This window comes from Macrotis lagotis, chromosome X, assembly GCF_037893015.1.
Source record: "Macrotis lagotis isolate mMagLag1 chromosome X, bilby.v1.9.chrom.fasta, whole genome shotgun sequence".
Classification (NCBI taxonomy): Eukaryota; Metazoa; Chordata; class Mammalia; order Peramelemorphia; family Peramelidae; genus Macrotis; species Macrotis lagotis.
Window position 1 is genome coordinate 699,268,309 of NC_133666.1, and position 22,723 is coordinate 699,291,031.

The window sequence follows — 22,723 nt, forward strand, 5'->3', positions numbered from 1 at the left end:
GAATCGTGAAGTCCCGTTGAGTTTGATTCACCAGGGGTCGCCAACCCAGAAGGCCTCGGAGCTGGGTCCCCTTTTTTTGTCCCTGCTGGGCTGACAGTCGTCTGCGGGAAAAGGCCGACGCAGGGGTCAGTTGGGGCAGTGCTATAGTTAAAATCGTTCTGCCCTGTGGAGTTGAAGTTCCAGGACCGCTTTTCTTCCCCGATGTCGAAACATAGGGAGTTGTTCAGGTCCCAGCAGAAGGAGTTCTGGGCCGGTGCTTCAGCGGGGTCCATATATGCAGAAGGGAGCCCCATCGATGTATTGGTCACTAGCAGGCGAGGGTAGATCGGGGAGTTCTGTGCTACCGGAAGGGGAGAGGGAATAACTCGGAGTATTCCCCATGTCGGATTTCCTTCAGATGGAGCACCTCCAAGGATCCCTACGATGATCAGAAGGCCTGAAAAAGGAAGAAATTCCTCTCACCCCGTAGGGTTGGGCATTAATCAAGGTCTCTTTAACCTCGTTCACAAATGAGAGGGGTGTCTGATCTGCTCTCTGCTTCAGCCCAACCAACTTCTGTGTGGCTCTCCCCCCTTTCATGGCTCCAATCTTATCCCAAGCTGCAACATGTGTTTCTTTAACAGTCTCTAGCTCAAACTGGCCATACCGGGCCTGAACAGCAGGGTCAGTATAGGCTCCAGTTCCACACAGGAGGTCAATGGCTAAATCCAGGGGAGTATAACCCCGGGATTTTGCCAGCTTAGAGGCCTCTCTGCGGGCCTGAGCCTTAAAAGCTAAATATGAGGAGGCATCCAGGCACGCGGCTGCAATTTCGTCAAAGTCAGCAGGGGTCCAAGGGTGCGTAGCAAAGAGGTTTTGCATCAGTCTTTTTACATAAGGGGAGCTTGGGCCGTATTTAGTCACGGCCTCCTTAAGTTCCTCAAGCATCTTAAAAGGGACAGGGCGGTAGTCTCGGGCTCCGGTAAGGGGGTCCGTAAATACCGGGTAGAGGCCCCAGTCATCCCAGTCCACCTCCTCCCCTTTCTCTATTGCTATGGAGGCACTGGTGGCAAGTAGGCCGGATGGGCGGAGCCCTTGAGGGGATCTCTGAAGGGCGGACAAGGAACACGGGGGATTTTTTGCCTCTGTTTCCTGGCTGGGCCGCCAAGCCTGGGGCGCGGCAGCTGTCCAATCAGCGCGGACTTCTCCCTCCTCGTCAGCAGCCTCCCGGTCCCACCTACTCACGCTCCTCTTCCTGCCACCCCTGAGGACTGTTTGCACCCCTCCCTTCCCGCGCTCGGAAACTTCCGGCCCTGAATCTTCTCCCTGGGGGCCCCTTTTTTCCCCCATTGTTTCTTCTAAGTTCCTCCCACGGATACAGGGGAGGGAGTGGCCTTCCCTCTTCCTCTGGGCTCTCTGAATCCGATCCCGCCAACGAGCTACCCACCTGAGTGCTGATTGTTCGTGCCAAAGTCACCTTCTGGGGATGCAGGGCTGCATCCACTATCTTATACACTGTAAAATCCTTGGGGGTCAGTTTTCCCGGGCAGGTGTCATTATAGGAGGCCATCTGCTGCCCTACCACCTTCCATTTATCTGGTTGGATCCCACTATGTTGCACCCAAGGGCAGATGTTCCAGATATTCTCAACAAAAGCACGGCACGTCTTGATAGGTAATTTACAGCCATGCTCAGCGCAGAGTTTATAAAGCTGCACTGCAACGGCCTCTTTTTCCTCCGGCTCAAAGGCGGGAATACTATTCCGGCCCCCCATGCTGTCTACTAGCCGAGGCTGCAATCCTAACAGGTGGCAGAACTGCAAAGTTCCCGTTCGGCAAAAGAGAAGGAGGAAGCAGGGCACAATCAGACAGGCCAGCACGGCAAGGAGCGTGATTAGAGCAGAAGGAGAAAGGGGGAGAGAAAGAAAGCATAGTCAACACAATAGGGATATGTCCCTCAGGCAATATCTGAGAGTAAACGCCCTCTCCTTCCTCCCGGTCGGAAACGACCGAGGCTGTCTGGAGAATCCGACCAGCGGATTCAGACGTTCCCTAGCAAAATCAGGTCCCGGGTTTCGGCACCACTTGCCGGGTTTTTATTTACAACGCCGGCTTCTTAATGCTAGTCCGTCCTCTTACTCACCAGTCCAACGCGTGGTGAGTCTTCGGGGTACCTCCGGCCCCCACTCTTTGATGGGGGAAGAACCAGACAGAGCGCCTGAGGTGGGTCATGAGTCTTTATTCTTCTGTGATCACATTCCCCCGCTCCCTCCCCACCCTCTCAGCAGACACTTTTATCCCCCCTGTCCTCCCTCCCATGAACTCTTAAACAATGAGGGGCCGAGTTCTGTAACATTCCTTTATAATGGGATTATTTTATCCCTTCTGAGTGACCACCAAGCCTCTTCCCCCCGCCCCCAACACCCTCCTTCACTTATTTTATGGTTAGATTTATCTAAATCTAAGAGTGGGAGGTAGAGGTCCCCCACCAGCAGAATTCTGCTGTCTTCCCGGCACTCATTCAGCTTCTGTACAATACTGCCATTGCTTCATTGTCTATGGCACCTTTAGGAGGATGCGGTTTCCTTCCTTATCTCTTTTATCTATTTTCGCCGCGGCTTTGTCTGAGATAAGGCTGCTCCCCCGATTCTGCACTCTGCTGCAACCTTTCCCCTTACTGTGTCTCTGCTTCAGATGCGCTGCCCGCCCTCAGGTCCGACAGCAGTGTTGTGGCCCGGCCCAGGGCGCCCCCTCCGGGCACCGCCTTTGTGGCGGGCGGAGCCCTGAGCTGCCCGGCTGCCCCCGCAGCTCACTGCCACGGTGACGTCACCCCCACGGGCCACGACGTCACATCACGGCAACGTCACATCACGGCCGATGTCACTCCCACGGCCAACGTCACACCACAGCCCACGACGTCACACCACGGCCCATGACGTCATATCCACGGTCCATGACGTCATGCTCACAGCCGATGTCACACCACGGTCCACTTCACACCACGGCCGACGTCACACCCACGGCAACGTCACACCACGGCCGACGGCACACCTACGGCCGACGTCACACCACGGCTCATGCCGTCACCCCACGGCCCATGACGTCATACCCACGGCCGACATCACGCGTACTTTGCCTCGCTGTCTGGCCCGCATGCGCGGGGCCAGAACGGCGGGGACCAGCTCTGCCAGGCGCAGGCCCCGGCGGCGGCTCCTCGGCCTCTCTGGCCCGCCCGGCCTGCAGGGGGCGCCCCTGGCGGGCGGGGCCGAGGCGGAGCCCGCGCCCGGGGGGCGGTGCAGAGAGCTGGGATGGGGGAGGAGTTGGGGCGGCAGAAGGCCGAGCACGTGATGGGGGCGGGGCTGGGGGCCGAGAGGCATTCTGGGACTTGCAGTCCTGGCCCCGGGAGGGACTGGAGGAGCCGCGGCCTCCGGGTCTGCTCAGGGCGGCGCCGCCGGGCCAGGGAGGCCCCCGGGCCGGGCCAGGGAGGCCCCCGGGCCGGGCTGCCGGGGCCCGCGGTCTCGCCCCTCTTCTCGGGGCGCCGAGCGTTCTGGAAGCCAGGTCAGTGCGCGCCCCGCCCCCCCTCGGCCTTGGGGCTGTGCCGCCCCGCGGCTCCTGCCCCGCCCAGCCGGCCCCCACGGCCCCCAGTCCCCCGGCCTTCAGGGGAGCCCCGGAGTCTAGCCCTGGCCCCTGGCTGCCCCACGGGGCCGGCCCCCCATCATGCCCCGGGCGGGCGACGCCCCTTTGCCAGCCTGGGCACCCTCCCGTGCCCCTCGCCCCGCGGCACCAGGGGCCCCGATTCCCGGGCCCCGCCGCCCCCGGGGCGCCACGGCCGCGGCTCTTCTGCCCGGACCCAGCGGCCCGGCTGTTGCCCAGAGACCTGGCGCATTGACGGGAAAGAGGAGCCGTGGGGCGGGGGGAGGGGCGTTGGGAGGGGGCTGAGCCCGGGCCCCCTGGCCTCGGGGGCAGAAGACAAGGGTTAGTGGGAGGGAAGTCAGACCATCTTCATTTCCAGGCTGGGCAGCCGATGGGGCACCGGCGGGAGCCCGGGACACCAGCTGGGTGACCTTGGCAAGTCACTCAGCCCCGCTCGCCTCACATTCGGTGGTCCTGATCCCTCCCTGGGCACCGGATCCAGATGCCCCCGAGGCTGGTGATGAAACAGCCGGGGCCTCACTCACACCTTGGTGTCATAGCATGGCTTCCCCGATGTCAGGGCCTTCTCTGAGGATGAAGGCCTGTCATGGCATCTTTCCTTCTGAACCTGACCGACCCTACTGCCTACCTCCTTTCCAGACTCCTTTGGAGTCTGCCATGAGGGTAGACCTTGCCCCTAGGCCAGGATCCAGGACGAGACGGGAAAGGCCTCTCCACTTCTGGGATGCTTCTCCCTTCCCAGCTCAGTCTGCAGAGGCCCAAGGCCTGACCCAAGCAGGTACTGGGGCCAACCAGCACCAAATGTGGAAACAACTTTATTATAAAGGCCCACACAGAGGAATCACCCAGAGTATAAAACCTCCAGGAGAGACCTCTGTTAGTAAGAGCTCTGTTAATTGTGTGCGGACATAAAGGGTGGGGGAAGCAGGACCCCAAGGGAGGGAAAGACCAGGAACAAGATGGAAGGACTTGACAAAATGGAATCACTTTGTTACTTTGCTGTCTCCACAGGGAGCCTGGATTCAGAGAGAATGGCCCCTGGGAGCCTCAGCCCCCCACCTCAGGTGAGTAGAGTCTGTCCAGAGAGTAGACCCACATGAGTCATCAGATCCATTTCCGTACACATAGGGCCTTGTCCATGAGGCTTATCGATGCTACACATGGGGCCTTGTCCATGAGGCCTATCGATGCCTTTCTTAAGGATCATTTCTTTACCAAAAAGTAGCCATAAAATTGAACACAGAGTAAGAACACTGACCTGCTCATTTTTTCTGTTTGAAAACTGATCCATGGGGCCCTTGGGGGATCTTGAACATTAAACTCCCACACTTGAAGTTGTGGCACTGTACTGTTTATTTGTAAGCTTTCCCTCATGACAACTTTCAAGGACCACTTCACTCATGAAACTTTTATTTCCTAGGAATCATGTCTTTGCTCCCTTGGTTGGTTGGTTGGTTCTTGTCCTTCATTTTAGATGAAGACCAAAATGACATCACTGTGTTTGAGACAAATGACTGTGTGTCCGACTGTGGCTCATCAGACCAATACCAGCTCAGAATGCTTTACCACAGGTGGGGTACAAATAGTCCTGTGAACATCTGGGATGGATACTCTAAACTTACAGATGGCATATTTCCATTGAGCTCCTTCCATTCTGCCCTCAGAGAGCACAGCCCCCTCACTGATGAGGGCATGCCATGCTGGGTGATACTGGGCCAGGGTCTCCCATGCTGCACAATCAGTTCTAAAGTGCTTCAATGAGACCTTCAGGGGGTCTCAGTATCTCTTCTTCTGAACCCCCTGTGAGCACTTCCCTTGGGGGAGTTCTCCATAAAATTGCTTTTTTGGCAAGTGTACGTCTGGCATTCCAACAATGTGTCCTGCCCATCATAGTTGCACCCTCTGTAGTAATACTGAAGGAATACTAGGCCATTTCACTTGAGAAAAGACCTCAGTGTCTGGTATCTTCTTCTAAGAGGAGATTTTCAGAATCTTCCTAAGACGATTTATTTATTTATTTGTTTGTTGCAAGGTCAAACTGCTAGGCAATTATTAAGTGTCTGAGGCGGGATTTGAACTCAGGTACTAGGGCCAGTGCTCTATCCATTGCACCACCTAGCTGGCCCCCTAAGACAATTTAAATGGAAGCTATTCAGTTTCCTGACATGGCACTAATAGACTTTTCAGGTTTCATAGGCATATAGCAATCAGGTCAGCACAACAGCTCTGTGGACCTTCAGTTTGTTAGTCCATCTAATTAATGCCTCTTCTCTCCTGCATTTTGTTTTGGAGAACCCAAATGCTAAGCAAGCTCTGGCAATGGGAGTGTCAATCTCATTGTCAAGTGTACTTCCTTGGAAAGGACATCGCCAAGGGAAGTAAACTTTTCCACAGGACTCAGGACTTCTCCATTTGTTGTCATCTGTCTTTTCACATATGGTTGGTGTGGTGCTGGCTGATGGAGCTCCTGTACTTTGCTCCCTTATAGACACACATACACAGACACACACACAGAACTGACTCACTCTCCTCGTAGCAACTGAAGGACCAGGAAAACCCCTCACAGGCAGAGCCCAGAAGGCAAAACCAGCTCTTCTCCTTTGCAGTATATTGTCCTCAGAATAGAAATTGTGCTCCAGGTGCTTCTCATGTCTTTCTTCAGATCACAGAATCCTTTTCAGGTCTCTCTTTTACCATTTCTTTTTAAAAATAAAACATTTGATTTTGCCCAATTACAGATTGAAACAATTTCAAAACATTTTTTATTTAGTTTTAAATTCTAATCTTTCTCCCTACTTTCTCTGAGTCGACAAGCAATCTGATGCAGGTTCTAAATGTGCAATTATGTCAGACATTTCTATATTAGTTATGGTGTACATAGATCATTTGGCTTGTTTTTTATAGCATGATATTATTCCATCACAATCATATAACACCACTTATTTTTCCATTCTCTACGATCCTCATTCTTAGCCACCAGAAAAATAGCTGCTATAAATATTTTTATGCAAATAGATTTCTCTCTGTTTTTCTTTAATTTCTTTAGAGTTCAGAACCAGTAGTGGTATTGCTGGATCAAAAGTAATATACAAGGAGCGGCTAGGTGGCGCAGTGGTCCTGGAGTCAGGAGTACCTGAGTTCAAATGGGGCCTCAAACACTTAATAATTACCTAGCTGTGTGGCCTTGGGCAAGCCACTTAACCCCACTGCCTTGTAAAAACCTAAAAAAAAAAGAAAAGTAATATACAATTTTATAACCCTTTACCATAGTTCCAAATTGCTGTTCAAGATGCTTGGATACAGTGATCTATCCATGCTTCTTTCTATTTTTCAATCCTTTCTCTGAACACACATGGAATCTTTCTTTATATATCCATTATATTATTTGGGGTATTTTTTTTTATTTTTTAGGTTTTTGTAAGGCAAATGGGGTTAAGTGGCTTGCCCAAGGCCACACAGCTAGGTCATTATTATTAAGTGTCCGAGGCCAGATTTGAACCCAGGTACTCCTGACTCCAAGGCCGGTGCTCTATCCACTACTGCGCCACCTAGCCGCCCCAATTTGGGGTATTTTTAATAGACTAAGTAACTTATTTGCTCGGAGTAATTTTTTAAATACTTTATTTTCTTATTTTATTTCTTTGTTTTTCTAACTGCATGCAATGGTAGTTTTTACTAATTTTTTTTTTGCAAAGTTTTGAGTTCTACAATTTTTCTCCCTCCCCTTGACAGAAAATTTCATATATTGGTGTTTTGTCACTGCTTTTCTCTTCTGAGATGGTATTTGTAGTCACTCCTATCAGAATAGTATAGTAGTTGGCAATGGTTAGCGGTTTTTTTCATCATTTTGTCAGAGTTCAACTGTGGAATAGGGGGATATAGTTCCAGGCTATTTTTATGCAAGAGATCAGGGTTCTGGTCCTTGGCTTTCTGCTCTGATATTTCTGGGTAGGCCTAACAACACATAGCTCCATAGGGCTTAAAACCTTGTTCACTGAGCTGGGGTTGGGACCCTCCCATGCTGGTGCAGTTGTTGCATCTGACTTAAGCCATGCTGTGGCTAAAAACCTCTCTCGTTTTCCTGCTCTTCCACCTACATTGAACTAGTCTCCCCTTTTACCTGTGTGATAGATCTGAGCTTCTATGAAGTTTCCTGAAATTCCTCCAAAATACCTTGCTGAAAAGTTGTTTCACTGTAATTTTTTTTTTAGGGGGTTTCTGTCACTTAAGGATGGCTGCAGAGGCTTCATTCAACGTTGTTTTGGTAAAAGCTCCAGGATCTTCCCAGTTTCTTGTCACCCCCACTCAAGTTCTTCATACTGTTGTTTTCTGATTTCTGTCTGCAGTTCTTCCACAGGGACTCTTCTCTTCCTCTAGCCATGCTGTCCCAAAAATGTTTTTGCTGTGGGTACTACCCACTACTCACCCATAGCCATTGGTGGGATCATGTGTGGCCAGCACTGCCGGACAAGGCTTTCAGAAATCCCATGATCTCCTTCAGTCTTCCCCCATTCAACGCTGACTTTACCTTAGATGAAAGTTTGTGAGGGAAAAGTTCCTGAAGTGAAATTTCTTTTTTTTCTTTATTTAGGTTTTTTGCAAGGCAATGGGGTTAAGTGGCTTGCCCAAGGCCACACAGCTAGGTAATTATTAAGTGTCTGAGGCCAGATTTGAACCCAGGTACTCCTGACTCCAGGGCCGCTGCTCTATCCCCTGCACCACCTAGCTGCCCCTGAAGTGAAATTTCTTGAAGCCTTGACTGCTATCCTCAGAGCCTCCTCCTTGTTGTTCAAGGAGCATGTCTGTATTTCATTCAGACCAAACTTCAGCTCCTGCAGTTTTCTCCGTTTGACCTCCTAGAACATTACCTCTATTTTTTTTCTGTTCTCTTTTTGTTTTGTGGTAAATTTCTGCCAGGTTTTGAAGGAAATTTGATGCACCTGGATATTTCTGATTACACCATCCATCTGTCCAGAATTCATCTCCTATCTAGTTTGATAGTAAAGAAATTTCCCATCACCCTTTCATTATCTCCTCCATAAATTCACCTACCCCCTCACAGATAGAACACAATCTTTCTCCATCATTCTACAGGGAGACACATTTCATTGTAAAACATTTTTCACTTTTATTTCAACTGATCACATAAAAGACTTTTCTCAAAAGTCCATTGGGCTTTTAATGACTATGGGTTCTAGAGCTGACTCTGACTCTTATCAGAGTGGGAGCTCTGGGCAAATCCCTTCTCTGTGCTTCAGTTTCCTCCTCTCTTTGATGAGGGCTGAACTCTTTCATTCTGAAGAGTCTTTCTGTTCAACATCTGATGACTTTTGATGGTTTAGGAATTGGTGACATTCGAGGATGTGGCTGTGGACTTCACCCAGGAGGAGTGGAGCCTCTTGGACCATCCTCAGAAACAGTTGTACAAAGAGGTCATGCTGGAGAATTCCAGGAATCTACTCTCCCTGGGTAAGGACACTTCCCCTGGTAACACTGTAGTCAAGGGAAAGATTTGACCCTGTGGAAGGTTTGGAGCACTGATCCCTTTAAAGGAAAGTGCAGGTGTTTGTGTCCAAGAGACTGGATCCTACTGTAGACTGCTTTTCCCTTAAAATATCTTTGTATTGTATGATAGGAACCTGAGAATCTCCTTGGTTGCTACTGCAGCCATCACATACCAGTTCTAGGTAGCTTCAAATCAAAGATTAAATCAATGTGGAAGGATCTCTTTATAGCAAACATCAATTTTTGGCTTACAACTCCCAAGTACCACTAGTCTGGGAATTTTGTCCTTAATCTTCCTTCATCTTGCCCTAAAATTCTAGCATAACTAGAGGCAAAACAAGGGAAGGGAATAAGCATTTATTTTCATCTACAGTTTGCCAGGGATCTGCCAAGTTTTTTCTTTACAATATTATGCCATTTCATTCTGATAATGACCTTCCAAATTGGGGCAGCTAAGTTGCACAGTGGTTAGAGCTCTAACCTTGGAGTCAGGAGGACAGGAGTTTAAATCCAGCCTTAGACACTTGCCACTTACTAGCTGTGTGACCTCAGGCAAGTCACTTAGCTCTGATTCCATTGTATCCAGGGCCATCTCTAGTCATCCTAATTCAGTTCTGGTCACTGGATCCAGATGATTCTGGAGAAGAAAGTGACTAAGCATGGCTCCCCCTCACTCAAATCAAATTCAAGTGCCTGTCATTTCAACCTCCCTAATGTTAGTGTCTTCCTCAAGAATGAAAGACAAACAAAAAGAAACAACAGCAACCTTCCAAATTAGCAGATATCATTACCTCCATTTGGCAATTGAGAAAACTGAGGCAAATGGAGGTTCAATGATTTGTCCAATGACACACCACTGGTAACTATCTGAGGCTGGATTAGACTCTGACATTCCTCAACTCTAGACCCAGGGCTCTCTCTATTGCCCCATCAATTGCCTCTAATTTCTAGGTAACAGAAGGATTAAAATGAGATCATCCTTATGAGGAAGTTGTACCAAGTCCAAATTATCTGAATCCATCTGACTCTCAGATCATCTCAAGGCTTTAAGAATGTATTGAGACTGTACTTCAGAAGTCCAGGGAATGCCCTGAGGCCCCTTCTTATATGCTCCTGGCATTGCCAGGAATGATAAATAGTCAAGGAATAGAATTTGGAACAACTCAAATTATTTGAGTTTGCCAGCAGGAGAATCAAACCTGAAATAACAAAGACTCCCCAAGTGAACAGGACACAAGGTACAGGTTCAGGAATTGAGGAACAGCTAGAAGAACAGACAAAAACTGCTTCATCAAGGTCTCTGTTTTTGAGATTCAAGACTGGTCGTGCACAATAACCCTTTTTACCCAGTTTTGGACTAAGTTTTTTCTATCAGAATGGAACTTGACAGACTGGGTTTGGGGTGGAAAGTTTGGCCATTTTTCAGACAACACAACCTATTTTGTGTTATTTGTATTACAAGCACTAATAGTTGGGTACAGACTTCTATGTGTGAACATAATGGAATAATTCTCAAAATGTAGTAATTCTGCTTTTGCACTCCTTTCCAAAAGGGAACTAAATTCCAAATTTCCATCTTCATTCCTAACTGATTTCCTGCTCAGGGCTTCCAGTTCCCAGACAAGACGTTATCTCTTATTTTGAGCATCGGGATGCTCCATGGATGCTAGAGCAAGAAGACCTGAGGAGCCGCTGTCCAGGTAAGTGTGGTGAAAGCAGTTATATGAAAGCTGTGGTTACAAGAGGCTTCTATGTATTATAATAAAGCAAGACTTGCTTGTAATTCTTTTTCAGATAATGCATAGCAGTGCCTTCCTGGGTGAGTCACTGAACAACTGGCCTCAGTTTTTCCAACCTTAAAATGAGGAAGTTCACCTCCATGGCCTTTCATTTCCTTTCCAGGGATCAATTTATAATCCTAAAAGAAGTTATTGTTTCCAATTTGGGGGCAGGGAATTCTTTTGAAGGGTTCAACTATTCTGTATGAGTTCTTTCTTAGATATTAAAGTCAGCAAACATCTAAGTGTCTATTGTATTCCAGAGCCTGTACAAAGTACAAGTCATATAAAGAGATGCAAAGGACTTGCCCTGCTTTCATGGACCTCACAGTCTGGTGGGCAGGCCAACAACTATGTAGAAAAACACTAGGGACAGAATTCATTGGAGCTAGTCAAGAGAGGGAAGACCCTTTTATTTAAAGAGAACCTGGTAAAGGCTTATTGTAGAAGTTGGTCTGAAATTAGGGCCTCAGAAGGGAGAGCATTCTTGACAAGAGAAATGGCAAGGGAAAACTACAGAGTCTAGAAGGTGGAGCATCTAGTAACCAGACTAGAAAGAAGACTGATACCAATGGATTTGAGCTGTATAGTGGGGAAATGTGGTAGAAGATTGGAATAACAGAAGGGATGCTGATGAGCTTTAACAGCTATAGAAAGGGTCTTATAGTTGATCTTTTCACTGGGGAGATTGTTGAGCTGGTGGTGACATGGTCAGTTGAGAGTTTTAGGAAGAAGAATTTGATCGTTGGGTAAAGGAATTATTGGAGTGAGTGCAGCAGGATCAACCAGCAAGATCTTACTATATCTCAGCCATGAGGAATCTAGAGTCTAAACCAAGAAAATTATATTTTGAAAGAGAAGGGGTTATATGTGAAAGATGTTAGAAAGGCAGTCAGGGGTGGCTAGGTGGTGCAGTGGATAGAGCACCGGCCCTGGAGTCAGGAACACCTGAGTTCAAATCTGGCCTCAGATATTTAATAATGACCTAGCTGTGTGGCCTTGGGCATTTAACCCCATTACCTTGCAAAAACTAAAAAAAAAAAAAAAAAAAAAAAAAAGGCAGAGTTAACAGAACTTTGCAACAGATTAAATATGTGAGTCAGGAGTGGGAATGTGAGAGCGTTGACATGGAATGTTTGGCATTTCATTTCTGAGCCCATACTATTTGGAGATGCCTTGGATAATAGCATTAAGAATATAAGAAGATGGGAGGTCGGCAGACACCAGAATGAATTTCCTTTTGTTTATGGTAGAAGGAGAACAAGGTGAGAATAATATCACTAAAATCAAGTGAGGGAAGTATTAAGAAAAGAGAAGGTTGACACTGTCATAGCCTACAGAGGAGTCACGAAGTATTAGGATTAAGGGATGGCTTGAATTTTTGCAATTTTAAGAATATTAACAATTTTTTAGAGATGTGTTTCTGGCAAAACAATGACATTGGGAACTAGACGGCAAAAAGTTTCTGTTTTCCTTTGTTTTTTCTTTGAATATTATAAATACTGTAAGTGAATGAAAAGGACTCATGAAGAATGATGCTATCAACATTCAGAGAAAGAGCTGATTAAATAGAAATATGTATAAAATCATTCACGTATATATGTATATATATATATATATATATATATACATATATATATATATATAAAGAGAGAGAGAGAGAGAGAGAGAACAGTTGAGGGTTTAGAATGAGATTATTTTTACATATAAAGGGATTTTCATTAGGACACAGAAAAATAAATTTTGCATCCTGTATGGAGGTCAACAAGGAGAAGGTTTCTGATTTGTGTGAGATGAAAAAGAGAAGATGGCCCTTGACAGATATACATTTTTTTCAGTGGAGGAGTGATGGTGGAAGCCAGCTTTAATGGAGGGTTGGGAACAAATAAAAAGGTTTGGAAAAGTTGTGATGTACCTTCTGCTTTAGACACTGAGCTGGATTATGAGGCTACAATAGACAATCTCTGCTTTCCCAGAGCTCAGAATTCAGTTTGCAAACAAAAACTGATACATGGAAAAGAGAATGTTTTAGAATGGAAATTCATTTAGTTTAGCAGGTAAATTAGGCAATCCACAGAGTAAGGATAATAATGGTTTAAGGAGAGCAGAACTGGGGAGGAAACTGTCAAAATGGAATTAAAGTAATAGCCATCATTTAAACCCCACCTACTATGTGAACACTGTTGTCTCACTTCATCCTCATAAGAACTATAGCAGTAAGGTTATATTATTATGCCCACCTGATAAAGAAACTGAGTTAAACAGAGATCCTTTCAGCTTGCTTAAGGTCACAGGAATAGCTTTCTGAGTTAGGATTGGAACTCAAGTCTTTGTGAGTTGAGCTCCAGAATTCTATCAACTACACTACCAGTTATATTTGGATTTTTAAAGAGAATATATTGAAAAGGTTCATACATGGATGAAGTGGAAAATGGATGGAGAATTGGAAAAGTTTGCACTGAGGGATGAATTTTTTAAATGCTCAGACCAGTCAAAATGAATTACTAATTATTGTTAAAAAAGATTTTTCTTTTTTAACATTTTTATTTAAGGCAATGGGGTTGCATGACTTGCCCAAAGTCATACAACTTTGCAATTATTAAGTGTCTCAGGCCAGATTTAAACTCAGGAACTCCTGAATCTTGGGCTGGTGCTCTCTCCACTGAACCATGCAGATGCCCCCCTAAGATTTATTTTTCTATTGGCTCATGATAAGTAGTGCACTTGACCCATGTACTTGCAGGTCAATTGCAATCACCACTTTGATTTGTTATTTTTTAAATAATGTTTCTATACAAAATAACCTATGAAAGGATAGAATTTCTTCAGATATAATTTTAATTTTCTTCTAGTGATAAACAGGCTGCCCTCTCAGTGAAACTCTGCTGAAGGATTAACATAATTAGGCAACCAGTTCCTTGGTGAAGCTGCCCAGAACAGTAATAAAACTGGATACGCTCATATTAGAAAACAACTGTAGCATTTCAGTGAATGGTACTTTAGGGTCTGTTTTCATGGAAAGTTTGTGGTGGGCCATGAGGCTTTCATGATGGGCCTCTACTGCACCTGCCTAGGGACAATGGATAACCTGCCATAACTGCTGCGAAAATGCAAACCTAAGGAATCTTGATCTCTTGATTACAAGTTGGATAAGATACAATTCCTAAGTCAGCTAAGAACGAGATGACTCCTTCAGTGGAGTGATAGACAGCCATTGAGGGACTTTGCATGCCTTTGACCATTTACGGATGAATTCCAACCTTCCTGAAAGTTTGAAAATAATTTGATATAACTGAGAATGTAAAAGAAAATGTGGCATTTAGAAACAGTCGGTTTGGTGTAGTTGCTCCCTGATCCCTGGAAGCAGTGTGTTCCTTTCCAAGATCATTTGGAATCGATACAGAGGTTAAAATTGAAACATGCACATACTTGTTTTCCCAGTGGACAAATATGTTTGCAACCAAATTGGACTATTAGTTACTGTTTAAGTTGCCATCAACAGATTTTTAGCTTAGATCCTTTGAACCATTATCTCAGTCCTTTAAGGGATGGATGAACCTATAATTGGGAAAAGCTGCAAGAGGACTAATTATGAAACACACTCTCAACTTCCTTACAAAACACTGATTAAAGTTTCTCCATGAGACACATTTTTCAGACATAGGAAAACCATGCATTTTTAAATTATGATTTTTTGAAGTATTATGATTTTATTTTAGGGAGCAGGTCTATTAAAGATTTTTTCTTGAAATGAAGGAAGCCATGACTATTCCATAAAGGTAATGGATCAGAATAAATCTCAGGTAAATATCAAAAATGATGTTGGCATTCTGCAAATGACCTCAGATAGTGCAACAGAAAAAAAATGAGATTGAAAATGATCTCCATAGAGATTACATTATGTTTACAGATAGATTGGATGATGAAATAACTTGAATATTTATGTCTTTCTTTCTCGGAAAAAAGGATTGAAAACATAGACAATGAAAGGGAAATGACAGCTTGAAATTGGAGATCATTTGTCAGGTACTGGGAACAGAGCATGCCCATTCACAGGATTTGGATTCTAGTCACAGCTGCTGGGAATTAGGCCACTCAGCCATTCAGAGCTCATGACCTGAGTTGTGAATGTTATGAAAATGCTCTCCCTGCCTGTGTCACAGGTTTCTTATCAGGATCCAATGTGATTGAGTGTGAAGCTCTTTGTAAATTAAATCATCCTTGAGATGTGAACTAGTGGTATTTTAAAATGATTGCAAAATGTATTCAAGCATTGTCAGGGGCATGGCTAGGTGGCAGTGAATAGAGCACGGGCCCTGGAGTCAGGAGTACCTGAGTTTAAATCTGTCTTCAGACACTTAATAATTACCTAGCTGTGTGGCCTTGGGCAAGCCAATTAACCCCATTTGCCTTGCAAAAACCTAAAAAAAAAAAATGATTGCTTCATTCCATGTAATGTTGAAACATTTTGTGTGTGTGTGTAGCTTTTTTTAACGTGGTGAATCAAAAAGTAAATGAGTTTAGATTCCATTAAAGATGGAAAGGGATATAAATAAATATGTGTGTATTTAGTGTCTGTGTATATTGTTTTTTTGTTTGTTTCTTTCAGAAGAAATCAAACTCGAAATGCCAGAGACTACTAGAAAACTAAGTCTTTCTATGAAAGAAATTCAAGAGCAAAGAGTAATGAATGATAATTCCAGTGATTTCACGTGGAGAGAATTCCATACTATGCATGAGAGAATCCAAAATAAAGAAAAGTCCATTGAAAGTAATCAGTGTGGAAAGGCTTTTACATGGATAGAAAGTCTTACTACACATCAGAGCATCCCTAGTGGAAAGAAACCTTTTGAATGTAATCAGTGTGGAAAGGCTTTTACACATAAGAGCAATCTTACAAGACATCAAAACATCCACACTGGAAAGAAACCTTATGAATGTGATCACTGTGGAAAGTCTTTTAGACAGAAGTACAATCTTACTGTCCATCAGAGAAGCCACATTGGAGAGAAACCTTATGAATGTAATCAATGTGGAAAGTATTTTACTCGGAGGTCCCATTTTATTGCACATCAGAGAATCCATACTGGAGAGAAACCTTTTAAATGTAATCAATGTGGAAAGGCTTTTACATGGAAGCACAGTCTTACTGAACATCAGAGAAGCCACACTGGAGAGAAACCTTATGAATGTAATCAGTGTGGAAAAGCTTTTACTCATAGGGACAGTTGTACTGCACATCAGAGAATCCACACTGGAGAGAAACCTTATGAATGTAATCAGTGTGGAAAGACTTTTAATTGGCGGACCCGTCTTACTGAACATCAGAGAATCCACATTGGAGAGAAACCTTTTGAATGTACTCAATGTGGAAAGGCTTTTACTCGGAGGTACCTTCTTACTGAACATCAGAGAACCCATATTGAAAAGAAACCTTTCGAATGCAATCAATGTGGAAAGGCTTTTCCTCAAAGATACCTTCTTACTGAACATCAGAGAAGTCACACTGGAGAGAAATCTTAAGAAGCTAATCAATGTGAGAATTTGGAGGTACCATCTTACTACTATTAGAACAATGTTATAGATTAAAAACATGAAACAAAGTTGCCAAATGAAATCAATTCTTTTCAATGCACTTTTGAATTATCTTACATTTTTTTTTAAAAAGTCATGATTGTGGTGTGAAGCTAGAAAGATCCCAGAACTTTTCCCTAAAAAACTCTGAATGAAGCCTCTGAAAAGATCCTAAAGTGACAGTACACATACTCAAAAATAAACGCAGTGAAATAACTTTTCAGCAAGATGTCTTGAAGGTACTTCAGGAAAAGGTCTGTCTCATGGGTAAAAGGGGAGTATAGCCCAGTGTAGGTGGGAGATCTGGGAAGCCAGTAGGAAGCTCTTAGCCACAACACAGCTCAGGTCTAGGCTCAGCAGCCCAACACTGAGGCTCCCAACTCTAGATCAGAGAGCAAAGCTCAAACTCTGGAACACTGGTCTGGCATTGGGCTATCCTAGCATAGGGAACAAACAACACCAGAAATGCCAGATCATAAAGTCAGCGATCAGACCCCTAGCCCCATTTCAAAAAGGTTGGGACTATACACACTATACTCAGCTATCAAATGAGGTCCCCCAAAATCATTAACCATTGAGAGTTACTCTTCTCATGTGGATGAAAAAATGCCATCTCAGAAGAGGAAAGCAGCGACAAAATGCCTACATATGAAGTTTCAAAGAGGATTATGAATTAGACTCATATCTAAAAAGACCTCTTGGAAGAGCTCAAAAAAGACTTAAAAAACAAAGATGAGAGGAAGAAGAAAAATGGAACAAAGAAATGAAAACCATGTGAGAGAAATATAGATTAAAAAACTGACTGAAGAAAACAATAATTTTATAAGTAAAATTGATCAGCTAGTAAGAAAAATTGGCCAGTTGAGAAAGTAAAGCATCTTATCTAAATAAAATTAATCACCTGAAAAAGGAAACAAAAACATTAACTGAAGAAAATGAAATCCTAAAAAATTAGATTTGGACAAATGGAAATATGACATTTTTAGACACCAAGACTCCATCAAATAAAACCAAAAGATTAAAAAAAATAGAAGAAAATGTAAAGTAGGAAAATAGATCCAGGAAAGATAAATTGCAAATTGTTGATCCTCCTGAAAGCCAGTATCACAAAAAGATCCTGGTAGTATCATGCAGGAAATTACTGTCAGAATACTGCCCTATACTCTAGAACAAGAAGACAAAATAGACCATCAATCATACCCAGAAATAGATCTCAAAATAAAAAAAATCCAATGAATATTGAAGTCAAATTTCAGAATTCTCTAACTAAAGGAGAACATACTGCAAGCAGCCAAAAAGAAGCAATTTAAATACCAGTGAGTCAAAATCAGGATTACTCAGGAATTTAAAGTTTCAATTTAAAAGGTTTGGAATGGCTAGAATATGATGTTCTGGAGGGCAAAGGAGTTTGGACTACAATCAAGAATGAACTACCCTGAAAAATTTGCCATATTCATTCTACAGGAAAAATGAATTTTCAAGAGAATAGAGAACTCTGAAATTTAACTGACCAGAACTGAACAGAAAATTTGATCTTCAAATACAGGACATGAGAGATGCATAAAAAAGGTAAATGGAAGTGTATGGGGAGGAGGGGGAGGGTAGAAATGTAGACTAATCTGTCTATCCACATACAGAAAGACAATAATTGTAACTCCTCTTAAGAATTGCATTTCTCTTGAGATAGTTGAAAGTATACTTATGAGGATATAAATATAAATCAAATTTTTAGTTTTTGAGGGTTGTATTTCTATTGAGACAGTTGGAGGAAGGGTAATTGAAGAGGGGGGGTGTGCATCTAAATTGTAATATGATCAAAATCTTGAGGGTTTTCTTTATATCGGGACAGTTGGAGGGATTGTTCTTGAAAAGACAGTGTGGGGGTAGCTAGGTGGCACAGTAGATAAAGCATTGGCCCTGGAGTCAGGAGTACCAAGGTTCAAATCCGGTCTCAGACACTTAATAATTACCTAGCTGTGTGGCCTTGGGCAAGTTACTTAACCCCATTTGCCTTGCAAAAACCTTTAAAAAAAAAAGACAGTGTGAATATAGTGAATATAAATTGATTATGGTGTAAGGACACTTTATGGCTCTTGAGAATCATACTTCTATCAGAACACTTGAAGGGAGTATACTTTGATAGAGGGATGAGAGGAGTATGCTTTGATAGAATATACTTTGACAAAACAATAAAGACTTGGGAAAAGATAAATTATGCTGGGTTAAGAATGCAGAAGCATTAGAGGATTAATAATACCACATGGGGGGGGCACAAAGGTTCTAATAGAGTAGATGGGGGGGAAAGGGAGTGTATTAGCACTAAGTAAATCTTACTCTCAACCAATTTGGCTCAATATATATTCCCAACTAGGTTTAGAAATTTATCCTATGATACAGAGAAACAGGGGAGAAAAGGGAAAAAGAAAAGGGAAAAGGCAAGTGATAAAAATGGAGGGGAAAAGTAAAAATAAAAGTTTAACAAAAAGAATAAAAGGGAAAAGAAAAAGGAGCCGAGTTAATAACAGGGCAATTTTCAGGAAGCAGTAATCAAAAGTAAAACCATTGAGAAATAAGGGGAAAGGAGATAGAAAAATATAAACAGGGGGAAGATAGAATGGAGAGAATTACAGAATTGGTAATCATAAATGTGAATGTGAGTAGGATGAACTCTCCCATAAAAGAGAAGTAGATAGCAGAATGGATTAAAAATTAGAGTCTTACATTATATTATTTAACTTTTTTTTTAAGCTTTTGCAAGGCAAACGGGGTTAAGTGGCTTGCCCAAGGCCACACAGGTAGGTAATTATTAAGTGTCTGAGACCAGATTTGAACCCAGGTACTCCTGACTCCAGGGCCGGTGCTTTATCCACTACGCCACCTAGCCACCCCCACATTATTTAAAAGAGTCATATTTGAAACAGAAAGATACTCACAGGGTAAAAGTAAAAGACTGGAGCAGAATAGATTACACTTCAGCAGAAGTTAAAAAAAAACAGCAGGGGTAGCAGTCCTTATCTCAGATAAAGGAAAAAGAAAAATAGATCTCATTAGAAGGGATTAAGGAAGGGAGACACATTGAACCTTTGCCCACCCTGTGAATCAGATCCTCAGGAATTGTGGAGTATGAATGCAGATGAAGCATAAAATTAAATTGATCAATATAAAAACCATAATTTTCAACACTATATAGTCATGGAAAAGAATATTCTTGATCTTCCTTGATTAGAGAAATGCAAATTAAATCAACTTTGAGATATCATCTCAGATCTTCCAAATTGGCTAAAATCATAGAAGGGCAAAATGAAAATGTTGAAGAGAAAGTAGGGAAAAATTAATATGCTGTTGGTGGAATGGTGAATTGATCCATCCATTCTGGAGAATAATTTGGAATTATAGCCAAAAAGTTTTAAATTGTTTATAACCTTTGACCTAGCAATACCACTATTTTGTCTTCTTCCCAAGGTGATCAGGGAAAAAGGAAAAGAAGTATATATTTTAAAATATTTATAGCAGGGGTGGCTAGGTGGTGCAGTGGATAAAGCACCAGCCCTGGAGTCAGGAGTACCTGGGTTCAAATCCGGTCTCAGACACTTAATAATGACCTAGCTGTGTGGCCTTTGGCAAGCCACTTAACCCCATTTGCCTTGCATATATATATAGCAGCCCTCTTTATGATAGCAAATGGAAATTGAGGAATGGCTAAACACATTTTGGAATATGATTATGATAGAATGGTTTTAGAAAAATATAGATTTGAATGTACAGAAACAGTAATATTGTTCTTAGAATAATTATGAACAACTAAGTTATTTTGAATATTCAACACTACAAATACTCAAAAGAACTATTAAAAGAGTGAAGAAAGATATTATCCTCCTCCAAAGAGAGAAAAGATGGAATCTGAATGCATGTCAAAGCATACATTTTTTGCATGCTTTATTTTGGGATTTTTCCTGTGTTTTTTTTTTTGCAGCATGGCTAAAATAGGAATATAGATATCGAAATATGTGCATTATTGCACATATATAATCTACCTCAAATGCTTGCTTTCTTAAGGGGGCGAATGTGAGGGAGGGAGAAAATTTGGAACTCAAAATTTTAAAAAATGTCAAAAAATATCAAAATTATTTAAATATAATTTTAAAACAATATAAAAATTTTAAAGCAAATGACATCAATAAAAATTTAAAAATCAAGCAAAACTATGAATAGAGTACCCAGAGGATTACAGAGGAAGTTCAGAAGAAAATAATGGGTTGAATTTATAATATATTTTTTTAAAAGTATGTTGTGTGGAATAAAAACTCACAATTTCATTTAAAAGAAAAAGAATTTACAAATGCTGAAGTAGATGTGGAAAACTAGATGCTCTCTAACTACTGGTAGAGTTGTGAACTGGTCCAACACTTCAGCAGTAACTATTGGAACTATTTCCAAAATACTATAAAACTGTGACCTCCCTTTGACCTAGGAATATCCCCAAAAGAATTCTAATTTGCTGTTAAGAAATTATAAATGACAGCCAGGTGGGGTGGTCCAAGGGATAGAGCACTAATCCCAAAGTCCAGAGAACCTAAGTTCAAATCCAGTCTCAGACACTATGTGTCCCTCGGCAAATCACTTAAATTGATTGCCTCAACAAAGAAAGGAAGGAAAGAAAGAAATTAATTTCCTGTGTTGTGACAAAGATCTTCTCTTGCTGAATTCTCACATTGAAGTATCATTCTGTGAAGGCCATAGACACCTTCAACAAAGTCAATCTATTGGCTTCATTTGTAGCATGAGTTTTGATATCACAATCAATTGCTGCTTATGAATGACCCAAATATCTGCAAGTACCTAATGCTAAGTGGGGGATGACAAGTCTGTCATTAAAATCTATATGAACTCAAATTTGTAATTTGAACTAAGTCATAGCATCTAAACCTTTGGGAAAGTCATTTTGCAACCTTCTCAAGATACTTTATGTTGCCCTTATTAGCACAATTACCTTTTCATTATTTTAATAAGACTGGATTTACATAGCCAAAAGGAATTTAATAAAACATGAGAAAATGTCAGGCAGAGGTTAGGAACTCAAGTTCTCTGAAATTTCTGGCTCATTTTCCATGTACTCTCTTTATTAGTGTCCCTAATAGTCACATCTAAGATCAAAATAAATGAAAGAAGCAGAAGCTTTAATTCTTGTATCAGGCAGGATTTCTCCTATTCATATCCTTCAAGTCAATTATTTCAAATCAATTGAACAAATATTTATCAATCACTTGTACCTCAGGGAAAGCCTCTTTTGCTCAAGAGTGGAGAACAAAGATGAAAAAAAAGAAACACAGCATTTTCCTCCACTAAGTTTTTAGTCCATTATTTGGCATGTGTAGCAGTAACTATTGTAGAAGACAGGATGGGCTAAGTGTAAATCTCCAAGTTAAAAAAAATATGAAATATGAGAGATACTTTGCAAACAGGTTGATCAAGAAAGGGTTCCTCGTGAAGATATAACTAGGGTTGAACTGTGACTTCTTATAATTGAGGTGGATGCAACCAGTCCATGGCAGCTAAGCCAGAGAACATGAACAAAACTATAGGGATGCTAGAAGAGAAGAATGATGATTGGTTACTAATTCAATTATAGGAAAGTTTCTTATATACAGTAAACCTACAGAAATAGATGGGATCCAGCTTATGAACAGCCTAGGTTATGCATTTACATTTTAATCACTTGGCAATGGGGAGTCAAAGATGATTTTTCTTATACTATTACATTATTAATATGTTATTATATTAATAACTATACAGATCAATTCTAATTTCTATCAGTAAAGATACTGAAAAGACAATCTTTAGATTGCTGGAAAAGAGCTTGTTTGGCTCCTTTTATTTTTGGAAATAAATCTTGTGTATCCCTGGTTTCTTTGGTCAGTACTACTTGGACTAATGTATCTGTATGTGGTTTGTACCTTATTATCAAAGAGGACCATGTCATCAGGAATGTAATTCCATGACATGCAAGTGAATTGAATGCAAGTAAGGAAGGGCCATACAACGTAAGTCGTATCACTTTCTCTGGAGCCATATGTTTCCAGTGCCCAGATATGGATCAGGATGACTAGAGATAGCTCTGGATGTAGTGGGAGAAGTTGATAGAAACAAAACCAAATGACCTTGGGGAAGTGGGCAGCAGTTAAATCTCATTTTCACATGTGCTAGTCAAAAGAGGGAAGGATACACACCAGAACT

At 42.4% G+C, this 22,723-nt stretch overlaps 1 protein-coding gene and 1 pseudogene across 1 annotated transcript in view; one reads left to right on the top strand and one right to left on the bottom strand.

The window, feature by feature from the left end:
* LOC141499640 (vomeronasal type-2 receptor 26-like) overlaps positions 1–22,723 on the bottom strand; it is an 841,716-nt pseudogene that overhangs the window by 62,366 nt on the left and 756,627 nt on the right.
* Positions 1–22,723, top strand: part of LOC141497137 (uncharacterized) — an 88,093-nt gene that overhangs the window by 62,227 nt on the left and 3,143 nt on the right. Inside the window, exons 5-8 of the mRNA XM_074199778.1 lie at positions 4,644–4,696; positions 8,975–9,101; positions 10,742–10,837; positions 15,525–18,058. Of these exons, the coding sequence (XP_074055879.1) occupies positions 4,644–4,696; positions 8,975–9,101; positions 10,742–10,837; positions 15,525–16,438 (1,190 nt within the window). The 3' untranslated portion in view covers positions 16,439–18,058. The remainder of the gene's footprint in view (positions 1–4,643; positions 4,697–8,974; positions 9,102–10,741; positions 10,838–15,524; positions 18,059–22,723) is intronic.